At 43.9% G+C, this 16,888-nt stretch overlaps 1 protein-coding gene across 4 annotated transcripts in view; it reads left to right on the forward strand.

The window, feature by feature from the left end:
* Positions 1 to 12,465: 12,465 nt before the first annotated feature.
* rell1 (RELT like 1) overlaps positions 12,466 to 16,888 on the forward strand; it is a 65,566-nt gene continuing 61,143 nt past the window's right edge. For 2 of the 4 annotated variants that reach the window (XM_072252904.1, XM_072252905.1), the window contains exon 1: positions 12,466 to 12,748. Coding sequence is in view for 2 of the 4 variants with exons in the window: in XM_072252905.1 (XP_072109006.1) it covers positions 12,727 to 12,748 (22 nt within the window). In the remaining 2 variants the exon portion in view is untranslated. Of the gene's footprint in view, positions 12,749 to 13,167; positions 13,235 to 16,888 lie in introns of those variants that run through there. The other 2 variants (XM_072252903.1, XM_072252906.1) reach the window with 1 other exon arrangement.

The following is a 16,888-nucleotide window of genomic DNA, read 5'->3' on the forward strand; positions in this document are numbered from 1 at the left end:
CAGAAATGGAGGTTGAGGAATTTATAAAGGCGCCGACCTTGGAGGCATTAGAGGATGCCAGGAAAGCGGAATTGGTAGCTGTGGCCAAACGGTTGAATCTTGCTAAGGGGAAGTCGACAATGAGGAGAGAGGAGATACACAGAGCTATCGTAGAGCACTATGTATCTAAAGGTGTGTTTCCCCAAGGGGAGCTGGAGGTGGTGTCTATTGAAAAACCTGCTGGAGACGCGGTACAGGTGCAGCTTGAAAAACTGAGACCCGAGCACGAGTTCCGGGTACAGCAGTTAGAACATGAAGAGAAGCAGTTAGAAAGGCAGGAGAGAGAGTTAGAAAGGCAGGAGAAAGAGAAACAGTTAGAAAGGCAGGAGAAAGAGAAAGAGTTAGAAAGGCGGGAGAAAGGGAAAGAGTTAGAAAGGCAGGAGAGAGAGTTAGAAAGGCAGGAGAGAGAGAGAGAGACAGACAGTTGGAGCGAGAGGAGAAACAGAGGGAAAGGGAATTCGAGCTGGAGAAGTTAAAGATAAGGGCAGAGCAGGGGCCCGTGCCGAACTAAGGTGGAGGGTTCCGGGCGACCCAGGAGGTTAGGCTGGTTCCCCCATTTGACGATACCGACGTGGATCGGTACTTTCTCCATTTCGAAAAAGTTGCTACAAGTCAGGACTGGCTGAGGGATAAGTGGGCTGTTTTGCTTCAGAGTGTACCGAAAGGGAAAGCCCAACAAGCTTACTCAGCTTTGTCCGCGGAAGATGCCCAGAGGTGTGAGGTGGTGAAAGAGGCCATCCTCAGGATTTATGAGTTGGTCCCGGAGGCATACCGGCAGAGGTTCCGGAATGCGAGGAAACAGTGGGACCGCACGTATTTAGAGTTTGCCCGTGAGATGCAGACATATTGTGAGCGTTGGTGCACCTCGAAGGGGGTAGAGGGGGATTATGACAGACTGCTACAGCTGATCCTGATTGAGCAGTGTAAAGGTTGTGTCCCTGAGGGTATGAGACCCTACCTAGATGAGAAAGAGGCAGTCACGTTAGCCGCAACTGCTAAGTTGGCGGATGAGTATGCGTTGACGCATAAAATGAAGTTTGCCCTGAGTAAAGGCTACCAGAAGGGTAGTCAGGACGGCGGGGAGAGTCCGCCAGGAAAGTCAGAAAGTAAGCCAGGAACTAGTGAGAAGGATAAGGTAGACCGGGAGCAGTCTGGTAGGAAGTCTCCTGGGGTCGTCTGTTATAATTGTGGGAAAGTCGGACACTTTGCGTCCAGGTGCTGTGCCCCAAAGAAGGAGACGGGAAAAGGAAAAATAGCAATTTTGACTGGCTGTATCGAGCTGGTAAACGAACTGCTAGGAGAGGAAAGGTCTGCCAAGGTTCAGGAAGGGCGCGAGAGGTTTATCTCGGCCGGATTGGTGTCAGTGAAGCAGGGGTTAAAACCAGTTCCAGTGCGGATCTGGAGAGACACGGGAGTGTGTCAGTCACTGATATTGAAGAGTGTATTGGAGTTTAGCTCAGAGACCCAGACTGGGGAGGTCAAGGTCAAAAGTATTGGGGAAGGGACAGAGGCAGTCCCTTTGCACCAGATACACCTACAAAGCAACCTGGTCTCTGGACTAGTCACGATCGGGGTGAGGCCCGAATTACCGATGAAAGGCGTAGAAGTCTTGCTCGGTAATGACCTCGCCGGGGTAATCATGTTCCCAGCCATGAGATTGACAGGTCAGCCTGCCAGCATTGAGGCCCCGCCCATGGACTCATAGGTTCATCACGGGACTGCCGAAGTAAATTTAGCTGAGACGTTTCTGCCAGCCTTGTACGAGAAGGGTGTAGAAAGTGAAAAGAAGGAGTGTAGTGAAACAAGAGGTAGTGAGGGAGCTGAGACAGACTTAGCATTAGCCATGAAAGAATTTGTGCAGGCGCAGGAGCGAGACGAGGGGCTGATGGTTTTGGCGGAGACAGCTCTCTCTGATGCAGAATTAACAAGGGAACCAGTAGGCTATTGTGTGGAGGAGGAAGTGCTAAGGAAGAAAGGGAGACCAAGTACCGTACCCGCAGATGAGGAATGGGGGGTGGTGCAAAAGAGTTATGGGGATGAGATTTTTAACCTCGCCCACAAGGTAACCCCCGGTGGACATTTTGCGGTGCTGGAGGAAACAGTTGGTGGAATCATGAAAGAGGTTTACCGGCTGCCCGGGAGGAAGGATGTTATTGATCATGGCAGACGCGAACTGAGACGGTCACAGGCTTTTGATATGCTAACAAACCTAGTCGGTGTTAGCGCAGAAATCAATGAAGCCAGGGTCCTCCTGATAAGAGAAAAAAACCATTTTGAAAAGATGAGTATGGTACTGACCAGATGGGAGAAGGCTATTGTTTTGGCCAGCTCTGCTGATAAGGTCTCTCCCTTAATCCCCGAACAAAGCGACTCTTTAGGAGAAGTAATTAAACGACTTGCACACGTGTGTTTGATTGTCCCGAGGCAATGCAAAGAACTGGGACGCTGGGTGGTGTTTGTTAAGCTAGGCCAGCCTAGTGAACAACATCCCTATAGAATGAGTAATTCAGTGACGAAAGGGCTGACGAACACAGAGGTGTGTATTGGCGATGTAATATGGCTGTCTGAAGCCAGCTTGATAGTGAACCTTGAAAAAAATGACTTCGGCCACACGAAGGTCACTTATCTGGGAATTGTGGTGACACAGGGGCAGCTGGCAGCGATGCAAGCTAAAGTGCGGGCTATCTCTGACATCCCAACCCTGACAGAGAAGAGGGCCCTCGGAAGGCTCTTGGAGATGGTGGGGTACTGTAGGAAGTTTTGTAACTCTGCGGTTACTCCCCCTCCCCCTCCTACTAAGCCCTTGCGAGAGAAAACTAAGTCGGATTGGGGCGACCCTTATTATTGTGGTCCGGGACGAAACCCAATGAGAGGTTACATTGATCGCAATTCATCAGTGTTTTTGGCCACTATGAAGTTTGCTAAATTGGAGCCTGGTCTAAGGGATTATTAATAACACATATAAAAGGAGCAGAAAATGTGATGGCTGACTGTCTGTCAGGTGTTGACAACTTCAAATTCGCTGTATTAGCCAAATAGCTGATAAAGATGTGTATTTGTGTGTATCAAATAATGTATTCATGTTTGTAATTTTTACCCTGGTAAAAACCCTTAAAGGTGGGAGGTGTGACGAGAATACACATAGATTAAGATGTTAGCTGGCCTGTGCTGGCACCAGTGGGATCAGCGTTGGTTTGCCACCTGTCTTCAGGAGAAAGAGAGATAAGGAAAACAATGGAGCAGCATTTGGAGATGTTAATGAAGGGACGGGAGAGTTTAACGGAAGGAGACCTGTCAAGATCGGCTCCCCCTTTGAACCCTGAACTGTTTGAAGTGATGGACAGGCGATACCCCAGCAGGGGGATAAAAAGGGACAGGTTTGCTAAGGCAAGACACACACGACACCACGAGGTAACGAAACCCTGGAAGCGGTGTGCCTCCCATAAGTCGGTAGGAAGTTTTGGAAGGCTGGTCGCGGGACCAAGCCATAGATGCACAGGGTGGAAAGGCATGATTGGCAGGAACCTGGTTTGTGTGTCTGCCCTTGCCTGGGTGCCAGGTTCACCGCAGAGAAACGATCGTATCTGGAAACGGAGGGGTCACGGTCGGTGACCTCAGAAGGCATCACAAAGGGCTCGCCAGAAAGCTGACTGCGAAGAATATCAAAGGTCTGTGTGGAAGCCGTTTGAATATTCATTCGTTTTGCTCTCTCTCTCCTTCCCCCCATTGTCCATCTCCCACGGCAGTGATTACTGCAAACTGAACTGAACTGAATTGAACTGAACTTAGCGTCACTTTGAAACTGGTCATTTACCCCTAGATGACGATAGAGCTTGATTGATCCTGTTATCCTTATTCTGTGTACGTGTGTGTTTATCATTGCTGAACTGTTGCATTTATTATCCTTTTGATTAGAGTACTGTGTTGCTTGTTTCTTTAATAAAACTTTCTTAGTTCTAGTAATCTAGACTCCAACTGAGTGATCCATTTCTGCTGGTTTGGCAACCCAGTTACGGGGTACGTAACACAGAAAACAGACTTTGATTAACAATACTTAGGACAGAAGGGGGAAGAGGAATAACATACATTAAAATTATACACAAGTCATCTGAAACTTCTCAGGATATATTTTCATCAATGAAAACAGGTTTCAGCACTCCATGCAAGCATATGCAATTCTGATAAGTACATACCACTAAATTTAAATGAGAGCACAACCCAGAAAAATAAAGAAATTATCATGATTGAAGAAAAGGTTAACCAATGGAGGAGCATGACCCTCCATGGAAGACATCCCCATGATCTGAGCAGACTAGATATCAACAAGGAAATGCTAAATGCCTGGATCAGAGTTGGAGCCCTCTTCCCAGAAACAGAATGGTTCCTTGTGGTAGTACAGGAACAGGTGGTTAACAGAAAAATATAGCAAAAACACATAATAAAAGACTTCAAGATGATAAATGTGGAAAATGCCAAGAGAAGCCAAAAATAATCCAACACATTACAGGATGTGCAGCTTATCTCAAACTGATTATTTACACAGGTACAAAAAAGTGGCAAACGTCTTTCACCAAATCTTGCTTTAACATACAAACTCATAAAGGAAACAATACCTTACTATAAATACAAATCTGATCCAATTTTAGGGTCAGAATCTCACAAATTATGTTATGGCTGATCTGCTATCACAATTAAGACAATCCATAACAACTGTCTGGAAGTAATAGTACAGGATAAACAAGCAAGAACAACTTACTTAATAGATATAGCCATTCCAAACACACATAACTTGCAGAAATCAATAAGTGAAAACACAAAATGACCCTGCAGGTCAAGTGATGCCAGAACAACTGATCACATGCTTTTTCATCTTGGGCTGGTCAAGAAATGGCAATTGAAAGCCTGTTATTAGTGAACATGTTTTACCTGATCTCTAAATATGTGAACAAGTGCCAGTACTTCATACATTAGTACAGACCTCTCTCTCTTTCCAGAGGTCCAGTCAGTGTTGGGAGCAGAGCACTTCGAAGAGGTTACTCGTAGGTCGGCAAAACTAGTATAAAAAGAGAGTTGGGAGTAGGCCAGTGGTGAGAGTAGGAGTGTCAGGCTTTGACTCAAGAGGCTTCAATGAGAAGAGGCTGAGGCCAAAGACACAGGTTAGAGGATTTGGTCTTGGTTACCCATCGTACAGTGCAGGCAGGATGGAAGATATGGCAGTGGAATGCTCCTCCTAAAGGATGTGGGAATTCATGGAACCTGATAATCTCCCTGATTAGTGGGAAGTGCAGCCAACTCCAGCTCATGAAAGACCACATTAAGGAGCTGGAGCTGCAGTTGGATGAACTTCGGATCATCCGAGAGGCAGAGAAATTGACAGGTATGACTTTTGAGCAGGTGGTTACACCCAGAGTGCAGAATTTGGGGAATAGATAAATGAACACTGAAGAGAGAAGAAAGTCAGTGCAGGGTCCCTCTGTGGCCATTCCCCTCAGCAACAGGTATACCCCTTTGGATACTGCTGAGGGTGATGACTTATTTGGACAAGGCTGCAGCAGCCAGACCAGTAGAACTATAGTTGGCTCTGAGCCTCAGAAGGGTAGAGTGAACTCAGGTGGAGCAATTGTCGTAGGGGACTCGATAGTTAGGGGGACAGATGGGAGGTTATGCAGCAGCAAAAGAGATGCCAGGATAGTGTGTTGCCTCCCAGGTGCTAGGGTCCAGGTTGTTTCTGAGCTGTTGCAGAAAATTCTTGAAGGGGAGGGTGAGCAGCTGGAGGTTGTAGTACATGTTGGTACTGACGACATAGGCAGGAGAGGAGTAAAGGCCTTGTGCAGTAAGTTTAGGGAGTTAGGAATGAAGCGGAAGAGCAGGACCTCCACGGTGGTAATCACCGGATTACTGCCAGTGCCACGAGCTAGTGAAGGTCAGAACAGGAAGGTAGTACAGATGAATGAGTGGCTGAGGAGATGGTGCAGGGGGCAGGGTTTCAAGATCTTGGATCATTGGAACCTTTTCTGGGGAAGGGGTGACCTGTACAAGTGGGATGGGTTGCACCTGAACTGGAGGGGAACCAATATCCTAGGAGGGAGGTTTTCTAACGCTATTGGGAAGGGTTTAAGCTAGATTTGTGGGGGGGGGGGGTGGGAACTGAAGTGAAGAGGCAGAGGATGGGGTGGTTGGTGAACAAGTAGTGACAGCTTGTGGGGAGTTTATGAGGAAGGATAAGCAGATGACAGAGCAAATATGCACTCAGCCTAATGTTTTGAAATGTATCTATTTTATTGCAAGGAGTATCATAAACAAGGTGGATGAACTTGGAGCGTGGATCAATACATGGAACTTTGATGTTGTGGCCATAACAGAGACTTGGATGACTCTGGGGCAGGAATGGCTGCTGAGTGTGCCGGGCTTTAGATGTTTCAAAAAGGACAGGGAAGGAGGCAAAAGAGTGGGGGAGTGTCACTGCTAATCAGGGATAGTATCACAGATGCAAAAAAGAAGGAAGTCATGGAGGAATTGTCTACTGAGTCATTGTGGGTAGAACTGAGAAACAGGAAGGGAGCAATAACTTTACTGGGTGTTTTTTTATAGATCCCCCAATAGTAACAGGGATATCGATGAGCACATAGGGAGGCAGAATCTAGAATGGTGCAATAATAATGGGGTTGTTGTGATGGGCGATTTTAATTTTCTAATATTGACTGGCATCTCCTTAGAGCAAGTTTTTTAGATGGGGTGGAGTTTGTTAGCTGTGTTCAGGAAGGTTTCCTGATGCAATATGTAGATAAAGCAAGAGGTTGTACTTGATCTGGTATTGGGAAATGAATGTGGTCAGATGTTAGATGTCTCGGTGAGGGGGTATTTTGGAGGTAGCGATCACAACTCTATCTCTTTAGCCCTAGCGTGGGAGAGGGATAGGAGCAACAATTTGGGAAAACATTTAATTGGGGCAGGGAGGAACCTGGAAACATAAATTGGAAGCAGACATGTTCGGGGAAATGTACGGCAGAAATGTGGCAAATGTTCAGGGAACATTTGCATGGCATTCTGCATCGGTATGTCCTATTGAGGCGGGGATAGGATGGTAGAGTAAAGAACCACGGTGTACAAAGGATGTAGAAAATCTAGTTAAGAAGATAAGAAAAGTTTACAAAAGGTTCAAGAAACTAGGTACTGTTGGAGCTCTGGAAAATTACAAAGGTACCAGGAAGGAGCTCAACAATGAAATTAGGAGAACTAGAAGGGGTCTTGAGATGGCCTTGGTGAGGTGGATTGAGGAAGACCCCAAGGCATTCTGCAAGTATGTAAAGAGCAAGAGGATGAGCTGTGTGAGAATAGGACCAATTAGGAGCAAGAATGGAAACATGTGCATGGAGCCAGAGGAGGTAGCAGAGATACTTAATGAATACTTTGCTTCAGTATTCAGCAGTGAAAAGGACTTTGGCAATTGTGGGGATGACTTACAGCGGACTGAAATGCTTGAGTGTATAGATATTATAAAAGTATATACAGTATGCTGGAGCTTTTGAAAGGGATTAAGACCATAAGATTTAGGAGAAGAAGTAAGCCATTTGGCCCATCAAGTCTGCTCTGCCATTCAATCATGGGCTGATCCAATTCTTCCAGTCATCCCTGCTCCCCTGCCTTCTCCCCATACCCTTTGATGCCCTGGCTAATCAAGAACCTATCTATCTCTGCCTTAAATGTACCCAATGACCTGGCCTCCACACCCACTCATAGCAACAAATTCCATAGGTTTACCACCCTCTGACTAAAGTAATCTTTCTGCATCTCTGTTCTAAATGGACATCCTTCAATCCTGAAGTCGTGCCCTCTGGTCCAAGACTCCCTTACCATGGGAAGCAACTTTGCCATATCTGATCTGTTCAGGCCTTTTAACATTTGGAATGTTTCTATGAGATCCTCCCCCTCATTCTCCTGAACTCTGGGGAATACAGCCCAAGAACTGCCAGATGTTCCTCATATGATAACCCTTTCATTCTTGGAATCATTCTCGTGAATCTTCTCTGAACTCTGTCCAATGTCAGTATATCCTTTCTAAAATAAGGAGCCCAGAACTGCACACAATTCTCCAAGTGTGGTCTCACGAATGCCCTTTAGAGCCTCAACATCACATCCCTGCTCTTATATTCCTTTGACAAAGTTCCACATGGAAGGTTAGTTTGGAAGGTTCAATCGTTAGGTATTAATATTGAAGTAGTAAAATGGATTCAACAGTGGCTGGATGGGAGATGCCAGAGAGTAGTGGTGGATAACTGTTTGTCAGATTGGAGGCCGGTGACTAGTGGTGTGCCCCAGGGATCTGTACTAGGTCCAATGTTGTTTGTCATATACATTAATGATCTGGATGATGGGGTGGTAAATTGGATTAGTAAGTATGCAGGTGATACTAAGATAGGTGGCGTTGTGGATAATGAAGCAGGTTTTCAAAGCTTGCAGAGGGATTTAGGCCAGTTAGAAGAGTGGGCATTTGCCACTTCTTTGCCCATTCCCCTGAACTATCTAAGTCTCTCTGCAGGCTCTCTGTTTCCTCAACACTACCCGCTTCTCCGTCTATCTTTGTATCATTGGCAAATTTAGCCACAAATCCATTAATCCCATAGTCCAAATCATTGACATACATCATAAAAAGCAGTGGTCCCAACACTGACCCCTGTGGAATTCCTCTGGTAACCGGCAGCCAGCCAGAATAGGATCCTTTTATTCCCACTCTCTGTTTTCTGTCAATCAGCCAATGCTCCACCCATGCAAGTAACTCCCCTGTAATTTCATGGGCTCTTAGCATGTGCGGCATCTTGTTAAAGGCCTTCTGAAAATCCAAGTACACCACATCTACTGCATCTCCTTTGTCTACCCTGCTTGTAATTTCCTCAAAAAATTGTAGTAGGTTAGACAGGCAGGATTTTCCTTTCATGAAACCATGCCGGCTTTGGCCTATCATGTCATATGCCTCCAGGTATTCCATAATCTCATCCCTAACAATTGATTCCAACAACTTCCCAACCACTGATGTCAGGCTAACAGGTCTATAGTTTCCTTTCTGCTGCTTTCCACCCTTCTTAAATAGTGGAGTAACATTTGCAATTTTCCAGTCATCTGGTACAATGCCAGAATCTATTGACTCTTGAAAGACCATCATTAATGCCTCAGCAGTCTCTCCAGCTACTCCCTTCAGAATCTGAGGGTGCATTCCATCAGGTCCAGGAGAATTATCCACTCTCAGACCACTATGCTTCCTGAACACCTTCTCAGTTGTAATTTTCACTGCATATACTTCACTTCCCTGACACTCTTGAATGTCCGGTATACTGCAGATATCTTCCACCGTGATCTCTGCGCCCATCATTACGATATCTCCAGCATCATTTTCTGTTGGTCTTATAGATCTCAACTCTCTTTTACCCTGTATATACTTAAAAAAGCTTTTAGTATTTTCATTGATATTAGTCACCAGCTTCCTTTCATAATTCATCTTTTCCTTCCTAATGATCTTCTTAGTTTTCTTCTGCAAGTTTTTAAAAGATTCCCAATCCTCTACCCTCCCACTAACTTTGGATTCCTTGTATGCCCTCTCTTTTGCTTTTGCTTTAGCTCTGACTTCACTTGTCAGCCACGGTAGTGTCCTTCTTCCATTCGAAAATTTCTTCTTATTTGGAATATATCTGTCTTGCACTTCCCTCATTTTTCGCAGAAACTCCAGCCATTCCTTCCTGCTATTGTCCCTTTCCAGTCAACCTTGGCCAGTTCCCCTTTCATGCTATTGTAATTTCCTTTATTCCACTGAAATACCGACACATTGGAATTTAGTTTCTCCTTCTCAAATTTTAAAGTGAACTCGATCATATTGTGATCACTGTTCCCTAAGCTCTCTTATCACCTCTGGATCAGTGCACAACACCTAGTCCAGCACAGCCAATCCCCTAGTGGGCTCAACAACACGCTGTTCTAAAAAGCTATCCCTTAGACAGTCTACAAATTGTCTCTCTTGAGGTCCAGTACTGGCCTGGTTTTCCCAATCCATAGTGGGCTCAACAACAATCTGTTCTAAAAAGCCATCCCTTAGACATTCTACAAATTCTCTCTCTTGAGGTCCAGTACTGGCCTGGTTTTCCCAATCCACTTTCATGTTAAAATCCCCAACAATTATCATGACATTGCCCCTTTGACATGCCTTTTCTATCTCCTGCTGTAATTTGTAATCCACATCCCGGCTGCTGTTTGGAGGCCTGTTTACAACTGCCATTAGGGTCCTTTTACCTTTGCCATTTCTTAACTCAACCCATAGAGACTCTACACCTTCCGATCCTATCTTATCCATTTCTAATGATTTAATATTATTTCTTATACACAGGGCCACACCACCTATCTTTCTGATACACCGTATATCCTTGGACATTCAACTCCCAATGGCAGCCATCCTTTAGCCAAGTTTCAGAGATGGCCACAACATCATAATTGCCAATCTGTAGCTGAATTTCAAGATCTCTCATAACTTCATAATCTTCTGTCAGGATTCCCCTTAGCCTCCAGTTCTGCAAAGAAAACAATCCAATTGATAGGATGCAGAACTGGGCTAAGAAGTGGCAGATGGAGTTCAACCCAGTAAGTGTCAAGTGATTCATCTTAGTAGGTCAAATTTGAAGACATAATATAATACTAATGGTAAGACTTTTGACAGTGTGGAGAAACAGTGAGATCTTGGGGTCTGTGTCCATAGGACACTCAAAGCTGCTGTGCAGGTTGACAGTGCTGTTAAGAAGGTGTATGGCGTGTTGGCCTTCATCAACTGTGGAACTGAGTTCAAGAGCTGTGAGGTAATGTTACAGCTATATAAGATCTTGGTTAGACCCCATTTGGAGTACTGTGTTCAGTTCTGATCACCTCATTACAGGAAGGATGTAGATACTATATAGAGAGTGCAGAGATTACAAGGATGTTGCCTGGATTGGAGAGCATGCCTTACGAGAACAGGTTGCATGAACCTGGCCTTTTCTCCTTGGAGTGACGGAGGATGACAGGTGACCTGATAGAGGTGTATAAGATGATGAGAGGCATTGATCGTGTGGATAGCCAGAGACTTTTATTCCCAGGACTGAAATGGCTAACATGAGGGAGCAGAGAATGGGTGAAGAATTGCAGGTGGAATAAGACCAGCCGAACATAAGACATAGGAGTAGAATTAGACAGTTTAGCTCATTGAGATGACGAGAGGCATTGGTCGTGTGGATAGCCAGAGACTTTCTTCTCCAGGACTGAAATGGTTAACATGAGGGGACATAGTTTCAAGGTGCTTGGAAGTAGGTACGAGGGGGTATCAGAGATAAGTTTTTCACCGAGAGTGGTGGGTGCATGGAATGCACTGCCAGCGAAAGTGGTAGAGGTAGATACAATAGGGTTTTTTAAGAGACTCTTAGATAGGTACATGGAGCTTACAGGGCTATGCAGAAGGGAAATTCTATGCAGTTTCCAGGGTAGGTTACATGGTCGGTACAACATTGTGGGCCGAAGGACCTGTAATTTGCTGTAGTTTGCTTTGTTTCTATTGATCACATAAGTAAATTTTTGTTTGACTCACACCCATACTCTTGTTCCACAATACAGCACGTACAATAGTCAACAATGAAAAAAGTGAAAATAGACTAATGAACTGGTTGGACATGTGACAAATTGAATGTGAAGGACAAAAGTGTGAAATGATACATTTCATTATATATATATATATATATATATATATATATTAATTGGAGGCATTTAACAAAATGTTTCAATTTAAAAGAATGCCCAGAAAAAGATCTGGGGAAATTGATTTTGACTGGACTCATTTAAAAATCTAAAAGTGCAGCAGAGAATCTCAGTGGATATGGAACAGAACAGTTTTAAAAATCCATTTTGTAAATTATGGATACCACAGTTAAAAAAATAAAAACACAAAACAGAATGTTCTTTAAAAAAAAATGAAGAGCTTTATTTAAGTACAGATATTGGAGAAAATGGCTGAAGAGATTTAGTCCATATGTTCAAATTTATGAATGTTTCCAGTGAGAAACACAAGACCATTTTCTAAAGCAGACAAGAGAATTAATTAAACGAGATGATCTGAAATGCACTACCCGAAAACGTGACCAAAACATAATAGTAACATTCAAGATGCAAATAGCAAAAAAAACTATAGTGAAAATATATAAGGCTACGGGAATGGGGTGGTAGATGAGACAGATTCAAAATCCCCACCAAAGAGATACTTCAGGCAATCTGAGCTGAATAGCAATATCTGCGGTTCACTTCTGGTGTCTCCACAGTTCTACTTGTTTCCCTTTTCGTTATTAATGGGCAACTTCCTCCCATTGGGGAATAAAAGGCTTCCACTCCCGCAGTATAGCCTAACTTCACTGGGGTGAAGCCCTGGCTTTCCTTCACCAACTCTGTACGTATTTGTCTTGAAGGCAACCACTGGACCGAGCTGACAAACGCCAATACCGACCCATTGCATTCTCCACACGAGTAATGCACTACCTCCATCACACATCTCCGCCTCCTCATTCCAGCCGCTTGTGGTGTCGTCGTCCTGGCGCTGACGTCACGGCAGGGCGGGCACTGATCGACGGCCGGCGGGCACAAACCGAGCGGTTGGCGAAGTGAGGCGAGGTCTGGCAGCCCGTGCCAGGAATGGAGGCGAACGTCACTCGCGGTGAGTTGGGGGCCAAGTGGGCGTCAGCCGACCCTGCTGGGCATCCGGGGGTCGGGTGTACCGCCGCCCGTTTCTGGACCGCGGGAATGATTTAGGATGACTCTTACTTCACTATCATTCGGTAAAGGAGCACCCGGCTATTAGGGCTACTGCCCGAAGACCCCTTCGCCCTGTGAAGTAGCTCTCCGCGGGGCTGCTCGCCCGTTGGTGTAGGGGAGGAGGGTGGCTGTGGATGCACATACCGGAATGGGATGCAGGCAGACAAACTTTCCTGTCAGTACACGTTCCTGGTTTAGTGGGAGTTGTACTAGTGGGACGACCCTTTCCGACTGTGATATCTTGATACATTGACGTGGTGGATCTGATTGATCGCACTTCGTAGATAGGCTGTTTTCTAGCGCCCTACCAGTAAAAGGTGGCTTTCCGAAGTGCCTTTTAAACAATGAAAGCATGGAAACGCCCGTCAGGTTATCGTTTTTTCTGCTGGTAATTAAAATTTACCTTTTTTTTGCTCTTGGCTCGCAGAACTGTTAAGATTGTTCAGTTTACGAACTAGCAATCTTAGCATTTATGCGATGGTATAACTGTAAGATTTATGAATGGAAATATGATTTGTTGCACGACAGTAAAACTGAACTAGAGATTTATGATTATATTTATTAGAATTTAGCAGGAGGTGTTTACCAGGTTGCCGCCTGGATTAGAGGGCAAGTGCTATAAAGACAGGTTGGATAAACTTGAGTTGTTTTCTCTGGAGCGGCGGAGGCTGGGGGGGGGGGGTGGGGGGAGATGTGATTGAGGTTTATAATATTATGAGAGGCGTAGATATACAGACAGTTATCTTTTTCCCAGGGTTGAAATGGCTATTATCCGGGGGCGTGCATTTATGGTGAGAGGGGCTAAATTCGGAAGAGATGTAACGGGCAAGTTTTGGAACGCCTGGGATAGTGATAGAAGCAGGTACATTGGGGACTTTTAAGAGACTTCTAAATAGGCATATGAATGTGAGGGAAATTGAAGGATATGGACAATGAAGGGACTAGTTTATTTGGCCATTTGATTTAGTTGTGGACCAAAGGGCTGCTCTTGTGTTGTATTGTTCTATGTTCTATCTGCTCTGATAATTAGATTTAACTATCAAAGCTCAGATCATGCTATAATGAGTTGAGGAATTTGTATTCAGTTAATTGAACCTTAATACAATTACTTAATCAAACCCATAGTAGTGGCAATGGAATGGATTGCATATTTTAAAAATATTTAGGCCTTTAGGGAAAGATCTGTGTCATTAACAGAACAAAATGCTGGAAATGCTCAGTGGGTCAGGCAGCATATGTAAAAATAAACAGAACCAATACTTCAGTTCTCAGAATCTATGCCAGAAGTGACAAAGTAAGAAGGCAAGTTTTCAGTTGTTAATGAGATGGTAAAGGGATAGATAGGATAAAGGGAAAATTAAGGCTAGTGTTGCTTAAAAGTTGTGAAAGATGACAGACAAATTTTGGAGCAGAAATGGCTTTTCTGAATTGACAGAGAAAGTGAGTTATTGGAAGTTGAAGAATCCATTAATGGATCTGGAAGGTGTAAATCATGCCCAGACATTTAAGCTACTGTTACTCAATCTTGTGTTGGACCTTGTTTAGGATAGGGGAGAAGTCCATGCATAGATGGGAATTGTGAATTAAACTGGTAGGCAACAGGATTCTTGGGGTTGTTGATGTAGAAGATAGTCACCCAATCTATATTTGGTTTCTCCATTGTAGAGGTGACCATATTCTGAAAATCAAATGTAATACATATTGGAGTGTGGCAGAAGTGCATGTGAATTACTGCTTTACTTGGAAAGAGAACAGTATTTGGGACTCTGGATTGTGGGAAGAGGTAAAAGGACAGAAGTTGCATGGTTGTTGTAGTGGACAGTGGTTAGTAGAGATGGAAGAGGGGAACAGGGAGTCCCAAAAAGTGGTCCCCTTCAGATTGCAAATGTGATTAAAATGTTGATTGATCTTGAGTCATCATGAAAATATTAGCAATTGCGTGGATGCTTTTCAGATCAAACTTAAATATCCAGTGTAGATCAATCAATAGAACAATAGCAATTGTGCTTGACAATGCATTAGTTTCCAAGTGTAAATTGTACATTGCAGAAGTGTGAAAAGATTTCACTTACTTCACAAAACTAAGCATACATTTTGATAAAGAAGGATAAACTAAGCAGATTATTTCAATTTAAACGTAGGAGAAAAATCATTAAGATTGCCAGGAAGCCACCTATTCTGAATGGTTAATTAGGCAGGTTTGAGGTTGACTCCCAAATTAGAATGTGTGATAAATTCATATTCGAGTCATAGAGACATACAGCACAGAAACAGGCCATTCGGCCTATCTAGTCCACGCCAAAACCATTTAAACTGCCTACTCCCGTCGACCTGCACCGGGACCATAGCCCTCCATATCCCTACTATCATGTACCTCTCCAAACTTCTCTAAAATGTTGAAATTGAGCTCGCATGGACCACTTATGCTGGTAGTTCATTCTACATTCTCATGACCCTCTGAGTGAAGAAGTTTCCCCTCATATTTCCTTAAACTTATCACCTTTCACCCTTAAGCCATGACCTCTGGTTGTAGTCCCACTCAGCTTCAGTAGAAAAAGCCTGCTTGCATTTACCCTATCTATACCCCTCATAATTTTGTATACATTGATCAAATCTCTTCTCAATCTTCTATGTTCCAAAGAATATGGTCCTAACCTATTCTCTGTATTCTTTCAACCTTATTTACATCTTTCGTGTAGGTAGGTGACCAAAACTGCCCACAATTCTCCAAATTAGGTCTCACCAACACCTTATACAACTTAGCAAACGTAGCAAGGCACCTTCTCTTTCTCTGTAATCTGTATAGTGTCATGAAGTTGATGCTGTTTTGCCTCACTTCTATAGACTATCCATCTCCAGAATAAATGCAGATGCAAAGAATGCATTTAAGATACTGTATCCCCTATCTGTTTTGGTTCCACACATAGATTACTATTCCGGTCTTCCAGAGGACTAATTTTGTCCCTTGCAATCCTTTTGCTCTTAACATACCTGTAGAATCCCTTAGGATTCTCCTTCATCTTGTCTGCTAGAGCAACTTCATACCTTCTTTTAGCCTTCCTGATTTCTTTCTTAAGTGTCCTCTTGCATTTCTTGTACCCCATAAGCACCTCATTTGTTCCTATTTGCTTATATCTGCTATCCACCTTTTATTTGCTCTTGACCAGGGCCTCAACATCTCATGAAAACCAAGGCTCCCTACACTTGTTAGCTTTACCTTTTACGGGCACATACAAACTTAGTAGTCTCAAAATTTTGTTTTTGATGGCCTCCCACTTTTCAAGTACACCTCTGCCAGAAAACAGCCTGTCCCAATACACACTTGCCCAATCATTTCTGATACCATCAAAATTAGCCTTTTTCCAGTTTAGAATCTCAACCCGCAGGCTAGATCTATCTTTCTGCATATTTACTTTTAAACTAATGTCATTGTGATCACTGGATGAAAAATGCTCTCCTATGCAAACTTCTGTCACCTGCCCTGTCTCATTACCCAGTAGCAGATCCAGTAGCACATACTCTGTCATTGGGACTTCTATGTACTGATGAGGGAAACTTTCCTGAACACGTTTGACAAACTCTGTCCCATCTAGTCCGTTCTACTAGTCCATCTAGTATGGGATTCCCAGTCAATATGTGTAAAGTTAAAATCACCTGCCTTAACAATCTTATGTTTCTTGCAACAGTGTGCAATCTCTTTATAAATTTGTTCCTGTAAAACCCTAGGACTGTTGGGTGGTCTATAATATAACCCCATTAACATGGTAATACCTTTCTTATTTCCCAGTTCCACCCATAACTCACTAGTCGAGTTCTTCAGACTGTCCTCATGGAGCACTGCCATGACATTTCCTCGACTTGTAACAGCACTACTATTCCTTTAATCCTCCACCCTCTGTCACATCTAAAAACAATGGAACCCTGGAATATTGAGCTGCCAGTACTGCCCCTCTTGCATCCAAGTCTCACTAATGGCTACAATGTCATAATTCCAGGTGTTGATCCATGCCCTGAGCTCGTCTGTCTTTTCTGCAATATTTCT

Source organism: Mobula birostris, chromosome 3 (genome assembly GCF_030028105.1).
Source record: "Mobula birostris isolate sMobBir1 chromosome 3, sMobBir1.hap1, whole genome shotgun sequence".
NCBI lineage: Eukaryota > Metazoa > Chordata > Chondrichthyes > Myliobatiformes > Myliobatidae > Mobula > Mobula birostris.